At 44.4% G+C, this 16,507-nt stretch overlaps 1 protein-coding gene across 12 annotated transcripts in view; it reads left to right on the plus strand.

Moving 5' to 3' along the window:
• The window catches only part of NCKAP5 (NCK associated protein 5), a 915,906-nt gene that overhangs the window by 854,878 nt on the left and 44,521 nt on the right, over nucleotides 1-16,507 (plus strand). For all 12 annotated transcript variants that reach the window (XM_084799427.1, XM_084799426.1, XM_084799429.1 and 9 more), the window contains one exon: nucleotides 187-326. In XM_084799427.1, coding sequence (XP_084655553.1) covers nucleotides 187-326 — 140 coding nt within the window. The remainder of the gene's footprint in view (nucleotides 1-186; nucleotides 327-16,507) is intronic.

Here is a 16,507-nt window from a genome sequence, read left to right on the forward strand (position 1 = left end):
ATGCAAATATTTGGATGACACAGACTCATATAGGGTAAAGAATGTCAGGAGACCCAACTTTCCCTGTATTCATACCTTCATATTATTTTTAAATGTCTCCCCTCCTTCTTCCTAAACTTGTCAAAGGTCAAAGGTAAATGAAAGCCTGTTTTGTTTTGTTTATTTAATGTACCTTTCTTCATTTAGGAAAACCCAGCTTCCAAAAGCAGAATGGACCAGAGGCAAAGACCCAGGCTGGCCCGTCATTTGAATATACTGAGGATACAGTGGCAAGTGAGTCCCTTTCAGGATGGAGGGGTGAAGATGCTACTACCACTGAGACCCAGGTGAGGGGGTGCTGTCTACCCGTCTGTCCAGACTGCATAATCTGAGCTCCTTAAACCCTATAGAGATAGGTTTAATTTTAAATCAAATCTTGCATTGGTTTGCCAAGTCTGCATCAGTTACTTTACTCGTCTCTGCGATAAAATGCCTGTCAGAAATAATGGAAGAGAAAATAGGTTCATTCTGGCTGAGAGGTTCAAGGGATTTGAGTCCACAGGAGGAGGAGGAGGAGGGCAGGGTAGAATGGTTCTTTCCCAGGGCAGCAGAAGCTTACAGCTATAACTTCTTCATCTGGTGGCAGCTGGGAGGCAGAGAGAGAGCAAGAATACATGCTAGGCTGAAGCCAGAGCTGGGCTGAGTCTTCAGATATCCACACACATAGCCTAGACCCACCTACCTCATCCTAGTGTTACCCCTGAAATGTTCCAGAATCTCCCATTGTAGTTTTATTTCAATTTCTGTGACAAAAAAAAAGGTTTATTTGGTCTACAGTTCCAGATGATAGCCCATGATGCAGGTGAGTCGAGGCAGGAACTAAAAGAATTTCCAGATCTGTAGGGCAGAGAGACAATAAAGGCCTGGACTCATACTTCCTTGCACCTGCTCTCTTACACTGTTCATGAACCTCTGCCTAGGGCATGGTGCCACCCACAGTGAGCTGAGTCCACTTACATCAAATAAACAATTAAGGCATTCTTCCACCAACATGCCCACAGACTAGCTTGTCCTAAATAATTCCTTATGGAGACTTTCTCCTCAGGTGATTCCAGGTTCTGTCCAGTTCAGTTAAAACTAACCAGAACACCCTTCAAGATACCAACTAGGGGCATGGACACATAGGGTCCAGTGCACACCCAGTTCATAACAGCATAGAAATGTCCATCTATGTCTCAGCCTCTACCCAGAATTAACATTAAATTGAACAATTATACAATCAGCAACTGCTTAACTTCCTAAAGTCTATCCTCCTTTCGGGGGTCAGAAAGACAGTTATAAATAGGGCAAATAATGTTCTTTTCTTCCCAAGGCTCTGTGTTGATTGAACCATGGAACCTGCTTTTCTCATGACTTCTAAGAAGCTAGGAACAAAGCTATAGGATTCCGATCAGTGAGAGATTCTTAGATGCTCTACAAACATCTCTCCATTGTATCATTAAGATGTTTCTGATGACCTAGGGTGGATTCAAAGAAAAGCAAGCAGCAGATCCACAGTGCGTTGAGAGTTTATCTGTGAGGAAATGCTGACAGCTCTCATGTAGCCCAGACCAGCCTTGAATTCATTATATAGTTGAAAATGACCTTGAACTCTTTCTCTTTCTGCCTCTACCCGCTGAGTGCTGGGATTTCAGGCGTGCACCCCTTTACCTGGCTAATGGGTCCTGCATATGGAACCCAGCACTATGTGCACTGAACAAGCACTCTACGAGCTGAGCTACATTCCCAGTCCTGAATGTATGCACTTTTATATAATGTAATTCATCATTTCCTCCCTCCTTTTCTTCCATCCCAAATCCTCTCACATAATCTCCCTTGCTCTCTTTCAAATTTGTGCCCTCTTTTTCTTTAATTTCAATTAAATATATGGTGTGTGTGTGTGTGTGTGTGTGTGTGTGTGTGTGTGTGTGTGTGTATATACACATACATATTCCAAAATATATACATATAAGTAACATTATACTGACTGAGCAGGTTGTATTTATGCATTTAGGAACATACATATTTTTAAGTACTGAGAGAGAATGATTTTTCTGTTGCCACTTCTGCTTCAAAAAGAAAGCTAGTCGAGGAGGTTGAACTTCACACGGATGCTGTTCATAGTGGTACAAGTGACCAGCTGAGCAGCATCCTCAGCCCAACAGCTTGCCTCTTTGCATCCTGTCAAATGCAACAAACGTGCCTCCTTGCTAGAGCCCTGCCTCCCTGTTCATAAAGCACCAAAGTAAACACACATCTTTTCTCTCAGGGTTGCTTTCTTTTGCTTTACTGAAGAACATTAAGAGCCCACTTGTTACCATCAAGTCTGCCCACAGCTGCAGGATTTCGGAGCTGAGTAGGTGGCCCAGTGGGTGAGGGAGCAGAGAAGCCATTTTGTAGCTTTCTTTCCACTGAGCTACCCACTCTAATTTGCCAAGTCAAGAGGAACAAATATTTCTTCCCCATGTGTATAATAAGTGACTTGAGCACTTGTAAAGCTGAGCACAGACAAGATGGAAAAGGGGCCAAGCCAATGGTTGAGTGTAAGCTGAAGGCAGGACTGTAGAGCAACAGCAGGGAAGCACAGTCTCTTGTTCGCAAGGGAAGAGAGCCTTAACTCTGACTGGAGCCCTTGCATCTGCTTGCTTAAAAACAAATGAAATACTCTTGAAACACCAATAGCTGTGATAACCTGCAAAAGACAAACACAGGATTGGGCAGGTAAACATTCTATTATAGAGGAGAGGCGGCAGCCCACAAGGCCCCATGCCTCGCTGAAGATCTGTAGGATGGTCATAGTTGCTGGAGAAAGGAAAAATATTTTCTTCAGTGGGGCAGCCAATGGTAAGGAGCCCATTTCAGTAACTAGCCCACCACCTCCACTCCTGTAGGCAATCCATCAGCCATGCATCACTAAGAACCTCCTCTGACTCAAGCTCATGTAAGAAACCTTCATTAAAATCAACAGATCGAGAAACAGAAGCATGCTCGTAGAAGGAGTACTTGTTGGGAAAAGGGAAAGGAATGATGGGGGTAATAGAGGTTTGGGGGGCAAATATGATCAAAATACAATATATACACATGAAAATATCATGATGAAACCCATTGTATGTAATTAGTCTACGATAAAGAAAACAAAATATGCTTCAGGGAAGCTCCTGACTCACCAACGTGGCCACCATTATTGGTTACCAACTCTTCTTCTAGTCAGCTCTCTACTGCTGCGGTGAAATGGTATAGCAGCCAAACAGGGTGGCACACACCTGAAATCCCAGCTACTCAAGAGGTCTAGGCTGAGGTGAAAACCCTGTCTCAAAACCAGAGTTCCAGGCTAGGTCATAACACAGTGCAGAGCACTTGCCTAACATGTGGAAGGGCCAAGCATTTAACTCCAAGACCAAAGTCATCACTTTCATCAATCTAGTCCTTGATAAGTTGGGACCATGGAAGAGAAACACATCCTTGCAGGAATCATGGGATAGGGTAAGATTGCTTACCTCATGTTTGGGATGTGCAAGATAGAGGAAGGAAATGGCTATCTCTCTCCTGATTCTTAAGGAATGGCTCTGATGCCTTCACACCTCCCTAGACACCACCTCTTGACTATTTCCACCAGCTCCCAATAGCATCCAACTGGGAATCACACCATTACCACATGGGCATTTGAGAGACAAGCCAGATCCAAGTCACCAGTAGCCTTGCCAGCTAAGGAAAAAACATCCAGGCTGGATATCCTCTGTTCTCTGTTGAAAGCTGCCCTGCCTCCTAGGCTTCTCATCTCTACAGAATGCCAGGCACCATCACTTTAGAAATGCCAGCAGTGTCCTTGGCTCTTCATTGTCTTACCCATTTGGACCATTCCAAAGCCCTGCTAGCTTCCCTCCCACATATGTCTCACCTCCTCTGCTCCTAGCACAGTCCAAGTCCTTAGCTGTCTTATGTGGCCACGTTGCCTCTCCCTCTCCCTGCCCCATGCCACAGTCCATTCATTAGCTACGTTACCACCACTGCGCTCTCCCCCAAAGGCAGTATACCATGAGATGGGCCATTCGCTTAAAGATTTCCAGTGCGTCTTCCTTATTCACAAAGTCCAGTTTCCCAGGAGACTTGACCTCCAACCTCATCAGCCTGCACACATCAAATCTCTTCATCTTCTTGTATGGCAATCATAAAACACTGAAGTGGATTTTTCTACTTTAGTTCTAGGTTTTCATGCATGTATATATTTCATGTTGAGCATATTTCTCCTGTATTCTCCTTGCTTACCCTTCCCCCTCTGATGAGTGCCCTTTGTCCTTTAGACAGTTTCCCTTCTGCTTTTGCTTCATATATACATACATGATTTTTTATTTTCATATAAAACCTGAGAACCACATAATAGAAAACATATTTGTCCTTCTAAGAACAGCTTCATTTACTTGTGAGTGTCATTATCTCCAGATGCATGCATTTCCTGACAAATGTCATGACTGCCTTCCCTTTTGTGGCTAAGAAAAAAAATCCATCATGTACGTATACCACAGCCTCCATTTCTCTTTTGTTGGATACCTCCACTGACTGCGATACTTAGCTGTAGTGAGTCATGCCACAGTAAACAGTAAACACCGATGCCTCACGGGTCTCTATCTTTGTGCTATGCTAACCTAGAGTCCTTCAGGCAAATACCCAGGAGGAGCATAGCTGGGTCATGTAGTAGTTTCTACTTTCGGGTGTTTTGGAGAACCGTCCTTAGTAGATAACTAGTCTACATTCCCTAGGTTGTTTTGAAACAAACTGCAAGAGTAAGGTGAGGTGCAGTTCCCTCTTTGCTCTGGGGCTTTGGTAGGGAAATGTGATTTTGTTTTAAACACAGCCACTTAGCACTCATTTGCCCCTGAGAGTGGCAGGAGGATACAGTTGTAGGGATACTCGCATTTGCATAAAAATGGGCTCATCCGAGGGGGGGGGGCTAAGCATATTTCCTCTGTTCCATTGCTATAGAAGATATTGTTTGTTTCTCCTTGAATTCCTTCGCTCTACAGCATGCCACAGAGTCCTTTGCATTTCTGCCTATGCACTCCAGCACAACTACTGGGACTGACAAGTCCACTCTGAAAGGCTAGTGGCTTCTTCTTCAGTTTTCTCATTCATTCCTCATGAGAACCTATAAAAGAGATGCTTTGTCTTGGTTTTATAGATGAGGAACCCAAGCACCCCTAACCTGACACTGATTGCTCAAGGTTCACCAAGCTGGAGTCACTTACGGGAATCTCCAAGAGGTTTGAGATTCTGTGCCCCTTCCCGAAAAAGATAGTGTCACAGCTCAGGGAAAGACCTCGTGCAAAATCTGATATGCTATAGAAAACTGCTTATTGAATAAATAAATGTCTGGCTGATGAGCCATGCCCATTGATGTTGATTAATACTGATTATAAGATACACTTCATAATGACATTCTCAGTTATTTCTGGTAAAAATAATACTTTTAGCTCCGGACCACAGTCAATCAGATGGCTGCCTGGTCAGTGGGTCACAAAACAAAATAAATAGCTATAAGCCTAAGAGAGAGCTTTGTGGGGAGGAAGTAGGGGTAGACAGGGTGGTAGGAGATCGGAAGGGGTGGGTGTGAAGATGCTCAGGTGTGCTGTGTGCATGTGTGAAGGTGTCTAAGAACGTATTGTAATGATTGAAACATTTTTATTAATTCTTTGAGCATCTTGATCATCTCTATCCCCAAACTCCTCCCCCCCATTTCCTACTATTTAAAAAAATATATATATCTCCAATCTGTATACGCTTGCATATTAGACCACCCACTGAAACATGGTTAAATTACCAGGGACTGCACCCTTAAAGCGAACAAACAACTCTCTTCCCCAGAAGCCATCAACTGTCATAGCTCCTCAGTTAGGCTCTGGAACCTTCTCCTACTCCGTGCTGGAAAGTTGACTGGCCTGATTTTCTAGAGGCAGCATGAACTCTGAGTTCAGGTCCAGAAGACACTGTATCACTCCAGCCCTCTCCAACCTCTTCCTCCAACAATGTTTCTACCCTTTTTCCTATGGTGACTTGCTAATTCTATGTTTATAAGTGTGTTACCTGCCTGTATCCATGCACACCACATGCATGCAATTGCACACGAAGGCCAGAAGAGCATGACAGATCCACTGGAACTTGAGTCCCAGAAGGTTGTGAGCCACAGTGTAGGTGTTAGGAACCAAGCCAGGGTCTCTGTAAATGTAGCAACTGTTCTTACCACTAAGCCATCTATCTAAACCCCACAAATAAATGTTAATTAAAAATTATTATTTTTGTTTGTCTGCAAATTAGATACTTTTCCCAAAATGCTGAGGAAAGTGTCTAATCTAGCCCTTCTCTGACAAGGGCCCTAATGTATACATTGGTTTTTTTTTTTATGCCTCCCCACACTATTTCTTTTTCATTTCCCTGTATTAAACTGGATTCACTGTGGACTAGGGAGATGGTTCAGTTGGAAAAGTGCTTGCCGTGCAAGCATTAGGACCTGAGTTCAATGCCCAGAACCCCTGTCTTAAAAACCAAACAAAAACATACTATTCTAATAGTCTCAGCGCTGGGGAGGTAAAGTCAGGCAGATCCCTCAGGATAGCTGACTACAAGCCCAGCTCCTTGATGTGTTCCAAGTCAGTGAAAACCCTGTCTCTAAAAACAGGGTGGAATGCTCCAGTAGCGTGATGCCTGATGCTGACCTCTGCCTTACACGTACACACATTCTCTTGCATACATGTGCACTTACATGTAAAAGCACCCCACACACAAACAAACATAGCCATGGGCACATACAAAATTACTTCTTAAAATCAAACCCCACTAGGGTCTACAGATCACCACAGTGTGGGGCTCCTTGCTTACAACCCATGTACACACAATGCTGTGGTTAGAAGTGAGCAAAGCTTTTGGGACTGGGTTCTCATGGCCACCTGACGATGCTCACCTCATCAAGCCCCGGTTTGCTGAACAAGAAGTACATTTTCTTCACTTCAAGGTAATTACATCCAACAAATTACAAAGAGCCGGGCCAGTTGAGTTAAAAACAATTGGTTTTGCAGTAATTAGAAAAACACAAGGAAATGATGACTGTGGAACAATATTGAAAGGGACACTGAGCGATGAGGGCCCTGGTTCCCAGCTCATTCTTCAGCTTGAATATTTAGAGATTCACAACTAATTATGCAGAGATGATGAATTTTAAAAACCCTGCCATCGCGCCTTCCCAGGGCCAAAGGCTGGCTATTAATAGCGCTATCAGATTTTGCTGTATTATAGAGAATTCACACAAAGTTGCATCTATTTTAAAGTGCTCATCTGGGCATCACTTAAAGATGACGAATCTGTGCGATGTGCAGAATCAGCATTGGGCTAAACTAAAATCCAAACTCATTACAGTCACTCCAGATTTCCCTAGACAGATCGGTTGGCTAACATGGACACTAGAGGTAAGAGCTCGCTTAGTTCAGGGCATCGAACTCAGGTGCGATGAGGGTAGAGACGGGAAGATGCCTGAAGCTCTCTGTCTCCTCCGCAGTGATGATAGCACAGGCATGCACCAGCACACTGATATTTTTATTTAGTTATTATTTTTTAATGATATATGTTATATTTTTATTTTAAGGTTTGCATATAGGTATAGGTGCTCCCAGAGGCTAAATACCACTGAACCTGGAGTTACAGATGGTTTTAAGCCGCTAGAAGTGGGTGCTAGGAACCAAACTTGGATAGTCTAGAGGAGCAGAACTGAAACCTCTCTCCAGTGTCCCCTCCCTTCCCCCTCCTCCCCTATCTCTGCCGCGCACGCGCGCGCGCGCGCACACACACACACACATACACTCACTCAGGTCTTTATCTTGACTGCGGACTCAGGATTGAACTCAATTCTTCGTGCTTACAAGGCGAGGCGTTTCTCAACAGCCATCTCCCCAGCCCAGTTTACCTTTGTTTTTCACAAATCCACCCCAGCTCAAAGTGAAGGAAAGTGAGCACTGACGTGCAGGCAGGGTTTTGTTACCTAGCAAAACTGCGGGCTGACACACGGAAAGTACTGACTGTAACCAGCAGGCTGCTCTGAGACCCTCCCCAGCACCAGTCTCCCCAGTCTCCCTGCACCACCATTTAGGGACCTTCAGAAAACCAAGCGCCTTTCTGTTGTTCACTTTGAACCCTGTGCCTTGCTGGGGTTTGATGTTTCCAGTGGCCTGAGGTGTCACGCACAATAATGAAACAAACAGAGGCAATCCAGCCAGCTTCCCCAAATCATGTGGTCAAGAGCTAGCCATCAGAAAGGACCCACTGTGCCGTCAGCCAGGCTGGAGAGGGGAAGGAAGCTGCGACGTGACCTGCATTTAATTACCTGAGCAGCACGTGCGCCGTTAGGCCCTTAAGAAAGCAAATGCACTGACGGACAGAATGAGTTTACTCTCCTGTCCAAAGAGCAACATGCCGTAGCAAGGACATCACTCAATTAAATTGGACCGTGGGAGATGAAGGACACGGAGGTGAAGCCTGGGAACCCTAATGAGACATTTGGAGGAAAGAGATGCCAACCCCCCCCCAGAGACTGTCCCCTGCAGTGGACATTCTTGACCCCCTGTCATTACCATAGCACCTCTAGTGTTTCACCCTTGAGTTTGAGCACACTGAAGCTCGAAACGTTTTAAAATAAGCTGTTAAGTAAAACGAAACAACAACAAAAACAAAAATAAACCAGTGTTTGGTTAACAGGGCCCAGGTGTGCTGGGGTGGACAAGGGGACCTCAGGTTACACTTAGTGCTGTGAATCTTTCAGACGATTGAGCTGAAACTAAAAAAACGAGAAGAAAGACAGGGCGTGGCTTTGTTTGTCCACCTGCATATTTTCCCCGTCCCCATCCCCCACCCCACGCCACTTCCTGGGAGTGGAACAGCACAAAGTGTGGCATGCTAAGACCTATCGGTGTCACTCCTGGGAATCCGAGTGCATATGCAATCCTGGTCACATGATCAGGGATGACTTTCGTTATGCGTTGTTCCCTGATCCACATAATACATTGAGAGTTCACACCCACTCATCAAGCCACTGAGTTGTGTCCTGTTGCGGGGAACAGCTGTTGATCTGGAGAGATTTGGGCTGTCACTGTTCCAAGCGGCCAGGGGCTGCTATCTGCTGTGTATACACAAGGCTGCAACGCACAGGATGGCTCTCCAACAGCAAAACCTAAATGGGTAGATGTCGGGAGTGACAAGCAACTGCCAACAGTGGATTAAACTTTGGGCACAGGAAGTGTTTGCCAGGTCAGAGAAGCTGTCAGATGTTGGAGTCAGAACATCATAGCAGCCACATCCTCCATGCCCAGCAGGGACACTGAGGGCCAGTCCAGCTGCAGAGCCAGTATTATGATGTGCTTCATTCAAAAGGGATTTTGCGAAATTTTACATTTTAAATCTTTTTAGTGTGTGTGCATGTGTGTATATGTGTGTGTTTGTGTGTATGTGTGTATATATGTATGCATGCATATGTGTGTATAAGTGCTTCTGTGTGTGTATATGTGTTTCTGTATATTTATACAGGCATATGTGTACATGTGTATATATGTGCTAGTGAGTATGCATATGTGTATATACATGTGTGCATTGCTGTATGTGTATGTGTATATATATGCATATATATGTGTGTATGTGTGTAGAAGTGACTGTGTGTACATATGTATGTGTTTGTATGTGTGTGTATATATATATGCATATTTGTGTGTGTATGTATAAATGCCTGTGTGTGCATACATGTATGCTTGTGTGTATATGCACACATGTGTAAGCATGTGCATCTGTACACATGTGCATAGGTGTGTGTGTGTTTGTGTGTGTGTGTGTGTGTGTGTATGTTCTTCTGTGGATGCAGATGCATGCATTCCATGGTGCACTTGTGGAAGAGGTCAGAGGAGCATCACTGTTCACCTCCTATCTCATTTGAGACACACTTTCTTGTCCTCTGGTATGTACACCAGGCTAGCTAACCCATGTCCCTTCAGAGATGCTCCTGTCTCTGCCTCCCATCTTGCTGTAAGACCACTGGATTTGCAGATGGTCTCTGTCACATTTGGCTTTTATGAGGGTTCTGTGGGTACAGATTAAAGTCCTCACACTTCTTCAGTAAGTGCTTTACCTATAGTGCAGTCACCCCAGCCATCCCACTGCGCCCCCAGGCCTCTCAGACTTGGCTACTGACCTGGCCTGGTGCCTTTGTCAGAGGAGTTAGGAAGATGCTGAGCGCAGACTGCAGAGGCAGCAGCACATACTGCATTCTGTCTCTCTCACAGATCATGTGCCCCGAGGAGGCAGAAATCCTTCACAGACTTGAAAGTGGCTCCAGGACGGTTAATCCTCACTGTGCTCTATTGTGGCAGGTAAATCGTAATTAGATGGAAGAGGAGGGGAAAAGAACCAGAGTCAACAGGTGTTTGAGGCTCCTCCAGGAACATTGAGTTTTTATATTTGGCTTAAAAATACATAGTGACATTTGGAGAGAGTCCCTTGCCGGAAGTATTCCTACTGAATAGTCATGACAGGGAAGATTAATAACAATCTAATGAAGCCCTCAGGTAGATCTATATGAGACACTTCCTTGAAGAAGTGGGACAATTAGAGTAAAGAGGGAAGAAAGATCTTTCAGAATTACTATAGCACATAAGAGGAGGAAACCGCGTATACGCCTTTGAGATGCTGCAAGGGAGGTGTTTTTAGTTGCTTGTCTCATTGCTGGGACAAAATACCTGACAAAGCAACTGAAGGAATGAAGGTTTATTTTGGCTCACAGTTCCAAGGGGACATTGATCCTCATGGCAGAGGGGGCCTGATGACAGCAGAACCATGTGGCTGCTGCTTACATGACATCTACAGTCACAAAGGAGGCGGGGATGAGCGCTGGGGCTCAGCTCAGGTCTCCTGTGTATTCAGTCCAGGACCCCAGTCCATGGGATGGTGCTGCCCACAGTCCCTGCCTCCACTAGTCTACACAAGAAGCTCCTCCCATAGATGCTCACCTCCTAGATGATTCAACTTCCTGCCCATCAGCATCAGCCACCACGCACACACACCGAGAGACAACTTTAAGACTCCAGGAAGAAACTACTTCAAACATTCTCTCAGCCTACCTGCCCCTCTTTAGCCCCAAACCTACAAATATTTACTTACTGCACACCAAAGCAGATGATCTTGGAGAAGGGGTGTGGTTTCTTCCTAGCCTGCCATCAGAAATCTTACCAAGAAAATTACCAACCATTATTCAATGCCTCACACAACCGGGTCCTTTATAGAACTGCTGGAATCCATAGCCCCAAAGCCAGAGATGCCCAGGTCTGGAAGGGACACCCGGTCTCTAGCCATGGCTCTTCTGGCTACTAACTTCATGATCTTGGGTGGAAGATGCTGGCCTCTGCCACATAACACTTACCCTGCCACCTCAACAAGGCATATTTGAAATAGGACAGCGGACGATATAGGTGCTTAACCCCCAGAGTGCTCAAGAGGTGAGAATTAATGCATGACAAAAAGCAAGTAGAGCTGGGGTGGGTGGTGCCCACCTGTACGTAATCAGCACTGCTTGGCACAGACTACACAATGAGATTTTACCTCAAAATTAAAATTAAAAAAGGGCTGAGATATAGCTCAGTAAAAGAATGCTTGCCTAGCATGCGCAAGGCCCTCAGTTCAATCCCTAGCAGTAGAAAAAGAAAAGGAAAGGGAAACAAGAGAAGGGAAAATATGAAATAATTTAAAGTTAAGAACGTTCAAATAAGAGCACAGAGCACAGGGACTTTAAAATAATATGTACGCTGAATAATATAAAGCTGAAGCCCCAGAAAGGAAGCCACCTCGTAAATTAGCCAGAGCTCTACGGTTTTATTAGGGGAAATATCTGCTGTTCAGATTCATTCTGAGGAAGAGCGAGCTGATTTAAACTTCCCTGAAACAAGGCCAGCAGCCTTCTCCTTCCTTTGTATTTACTCTCGCAATGAGTAGTAATATCCCAAGCCATCACTCAGCAGCAGCGTTGTATGCACACACCTGTATGGGGGCTCTGAAATAACTCGATGAGGCTGAATCAGACAGAGGGGCATCCTGTGTTTAATTAGAGCAGGGATTTTATGATAAAGGGCTAAATCAACTCACTCTCTAAGGAATTTCATTAGAGAAGGAGACTTTCTTCCCATGGGCTGAGCTGGCTCTGGACTGTGTGCACACAGAAAGGAAGTGGGGAGCTGACTCTAAGCTCACCTGTTCAGGAAGCCTCTGCCTCAGAGGCATGCTTGAATTTTCTCTGCATTCCTCCTTTGTCTTGGTTTATTTGGTCCCCTCTTATTCTTTGATGCATCATTTTTACTCTCTTCATTCCGTCGAATTCCTTCAGCACTGGCTAGTTTTATGTCAACCTGACCCAAGCTTTGGTCATTTTGGAACAAGGACCCTCAGTTGAGAAATTTCTCCCATTAGATTGACCTGTGGACAAGTCTGTGGTGCATTTCCTTGATGTTGGAGGGCCCTGCTCACTGTGGGCATTGCCCTGGGGCTGTTGGTTCTGGATTCTATAAGAAAGCAAGTTGAGCAAGCCAGGAGGAGCAAGCAAGTAAGCAGCACTCCTCCACAGCCTCTGCTTCAGTTTCTGTCCCCAGGTTGCTGCCTTGAGTTCCTGCCCTGACTTCCCTCTATGATGGACTGTTATCACAACAGAGAAGCCCTTATTAAGACACCTTCCACTAGGTTCCTCTAAATATTTCCCAAGTGTGAATAGGATTCTTCAGAAGGCAAGACTATAAGATCAGCTGTGTCTTTGTGGAAGACCAATAGCTATGTTGATGCTGCTTATTGCATTCTGTGTCCCGGGAAGTGTTTGCAGTGCACTAAAGGACCTGAGGGCTAGGGAAATGGCTCAATAGGGAAAGCACTTGCCATGTATGCATGAGCGCTTGAGTTTGGGTCCCCCCAAAACACATAAGGTTGAATGCAGTAGCATGCATTCAGTATTCCCAGTTCTCTCACAGACGGGAGACACATGGGAAATTTTCCAGAAATCTATGGGCCAACTAGCTTGGCAGACACAGTGACAAACAGCAAGAAACTCTGCTCAAACAACGTGATTGGTTAGTCTCAATGCCTGAGGCTTTCCTTTCACGTCCACATGGGTGCTATCTCATACACACACACACACACACACACACACACACACACACACACACACACACACACCATCCAGGACCAGTAAGTACTTGGTGATTGTGTAAGTAGCCTTTGTGCACCTGAAACAAAAATAAGCCATGTGAACAACTTAAGGGAGCAAATTGCTCATGGTTTTGGAATTTTCAGTCCATAAAAGAGGTGGGGGTCTGTTAGATAGAACAGCTTATATCCTGGCCAGCAGGTAGCAGAGTGGAGCAGTCACAGGAAAGGGCAAGATATTGCCCTTATGTGTGCCCCACCCTCTGATCACCTACCATCAATCTGGTCCCACCTTCCCCAGTTCTCCCACTTCCTGACAATCTACTTTAATCCTGAGTTGATCAATGAAGTAAAGTACTTTGTGGTCAGGGTCCTGATGATGTAGTCATCTCTGGAACAGCTCTCACGGGTGCACCCAGAGATGGCCTGTGTTCTGTCTGTGAACCTTCTGCTGGTGACTGTCATTGAGTTTTAACTTGCCTTGTTTGCCTTTGTCACCACAGTTTCGATAAGCTCTTCAGAGTCATACAGGGATTTCCATTTGCCTGTGATGTCACATGTGAAGTTCATGTTTGTGTATGGCTTATTTTTATAATGGTCAAACCTCAGTTGTTTTCTGACCAAAATCTCCCCTATTCCCAAGATAATTTTTAAAATTTCATAGTTTTCAAAATGGTGTCTTTGTGCTTAGGTTTTATCTTTACCTATACATGCAAAGCATTTTTTGTTTTATTTACATGTGTATTTTGTGTGTGCATGTGTTGTGTGTGTGTGTTGTGGTTGTTGTATAGCTGTTTTAAGTTTTGTGTGTTTCTCTTGCAAGTGTTGTATGTTATATATCTGTTGTTTATCTATCTACGTGTGTCTGTTATGTATATTGTATGATTTTCATATGTATATTTTGTGTGCATGTTATGTTTATATCTCTTATATATGTTTGTTGTTTCTGTGTTATAGTCTACATTGTGTGTCTGTTGTGTACATGTTATGTGTTATCCACAGTGTGTCTATTGTGTGCCTTATGTGTGCTATGGGTGTGTTGTCTGTGCATGTGCGATGCTGTAGAGTAAACACAAGGCTTGCTGGGCAAGTGCTCTACCAGCGAGCTGCATCCCCAGCCCATTTTTAAAAACTTGGCTTTGCAGTTGTCTTAAATCACTTTCATATTAAAAAGATAAAGGGCAGAACAATTCATTGCTTTTATTGCCAAGTGTGCAGGAGGTAATTGGTAACTGGGTAAGATGAATTTATCTCCATTTCTTCATTGCTGTGATTAGCTGGCTGGCCTGAGGCTCTCACCCCTGCCTAGAGCTTGCTACATCAGTCATTCACCATCAGGAGTGATTAATTACAAAGGGCCCCTTTGGGGAGGGGCCCTTTGTCTGCAGTGGCATCCTAAGGTTCATGGGTATGCTGTCTTTCTGTCCCTAAGTAATTGCCTTTGGCAGACTTGCATTGCTGACACACGAGAAAAGGAAACATGTGCCCAAGGGGAGGGTTTTAGTCCATTTCCGTGAGTCCTCTGCCTGCGATGATCATACTTGTGCTTGGTGAGGACCTATTAGAGATTCACCAAGAATTGTCACTTTTGTGATCAGTGTGACAAAATACCTGACAATGGCAAGTTAAGGAAGGAAGGGTATTTGGGGTTCACAGTTCCAAAGGGACACAGTCCATCGTGGGGAGGGCATGGCAGCATGCATGACAGAGAGCTGGTCACATTGTATCCTCAATCAGGAAGCAGAGAGCAACAATGCTGGGACTTAGCTCACTTTGTCCTTTTTATTCAACCCAGAACCCTAGCCAAGCATTGGTCCCACTCCACTTAAGGTGGGTCTTTCAACCTCCATTAGCCCAGTCTCCATCACAGGCATCCCTGGAGATTTGTTTTTATAGACAGTCTTAATCTGATCTGGTTGATAATCAAGATTAAGCACCAGAGATATGAACTTCAGCATGCAATGCAATCCTGCCCACAGAGATTACAGGCTAATTACAGAGAGGGCACAAGAAACCTTAAAGAGCCACCATCACTACTAGCAGCATGTAAGTGCCCCCAAAATATGTCATGGGCTTCTTTCCACCCATGTCTTGTCACTCTGTCACATAACTTCATGATAGGTCATGATAGGATTTTATTGTCCTGTGTCAAGTAAGTGCTAGGAGATGATCGTTGTAAAAGGCCAGAACTTTAGAGACAACCTGATGCCCCTCCTCTGGGCTCTGATGGTGATGACGTTACTATTACCTTCCTCTGCCCATTCTGGTTGTCCCAGTAGGTATGATATTTCATAGTAGACCATAAGTACAGGACAAGTGTTTATGGAATATTGACTAAAAGGCTGGGTGGGGATTGTCTATGACTACTAAGATTAAGTATTCGACTTGACCCTGAGAAAAAGGAATGAGATAATCAGGGTTTCTTCCTGGAGGTGATTTTTTAAAGTGAATTTTAAAGGATTAAGTTTGAGTAGATAGAAAAAAACATAATTTCTCTTGGGGTGAATGAATTGAGGGATAAAGACAGGGTTGGAAGAGACCAACAACATACCCCATACCTTACAACTAGAAGAACAGAATTGATTTTATGAGAGTGACGTCTGCTATGATAGCATACCCACATGGTAAGCGGTGTAGGTCAGTTGACCTGTTGACCTGTTGAGCAGAGGACCAGCCAAGAGCACTGATGTGTGTGTAGGTCTGCATCTGTCCTCACTGGTCCCAGAAGTCATCCTGATAGTTGAGCCTTTCCTTCAGCTATTGCTCAACACATCAAAAGCGTGCTTCTGTGTTTCTACTTCTCTCCAGTTAATAATGAGGATCTTTTGTCTTGGAAGAGGGCTTAGAAGCTCTACCCTTCTTCTCACAGGAACATGAGCTTCATGAGGACATAGCTTTCTGTTAGGTGTCATAGTCTCATAATTTCTTATATTTGGTGGATATTCACTGGATGGATAGAGGGATCCATGCTTTCAGGCATGTATGCATGTATAGGTAGATAGATGATGGATGGATGGATGGATGGATGGATGGATGGATCAATCCCACTTCCTTCCTTGTTCTTCCTCAGCTTCACTTTACCTATTGTTAGGTAACTATGGGACATGCCATTTTATAGGCCAGTATATGGAAAGAACTCTAATTAAAACTTGTGTTTTATAATTCTATACCCAGTGGTTAGAGAAGAAAGGCAGGCCTCCAACTCAGAGCTGGGGGAATTGGGTATTTATAGATTATGGATAAGAACTATGCTGAGCAAATACTCAGGAGAACAAGAAATTCTGCA

The sequence above is a fragment of the Acomys minous genome (assembly GCF_964271855.1).
Source record: "Acomys minous genome assembly, chromosome: 1".
In the NCBI taxonomy this organism is placed as follows: domain Eukaryota; kingdom Metazoa; phylum Chordata; class Mammalia; order Rodentia; family Muridae; genus Acomys; species Acomys minous.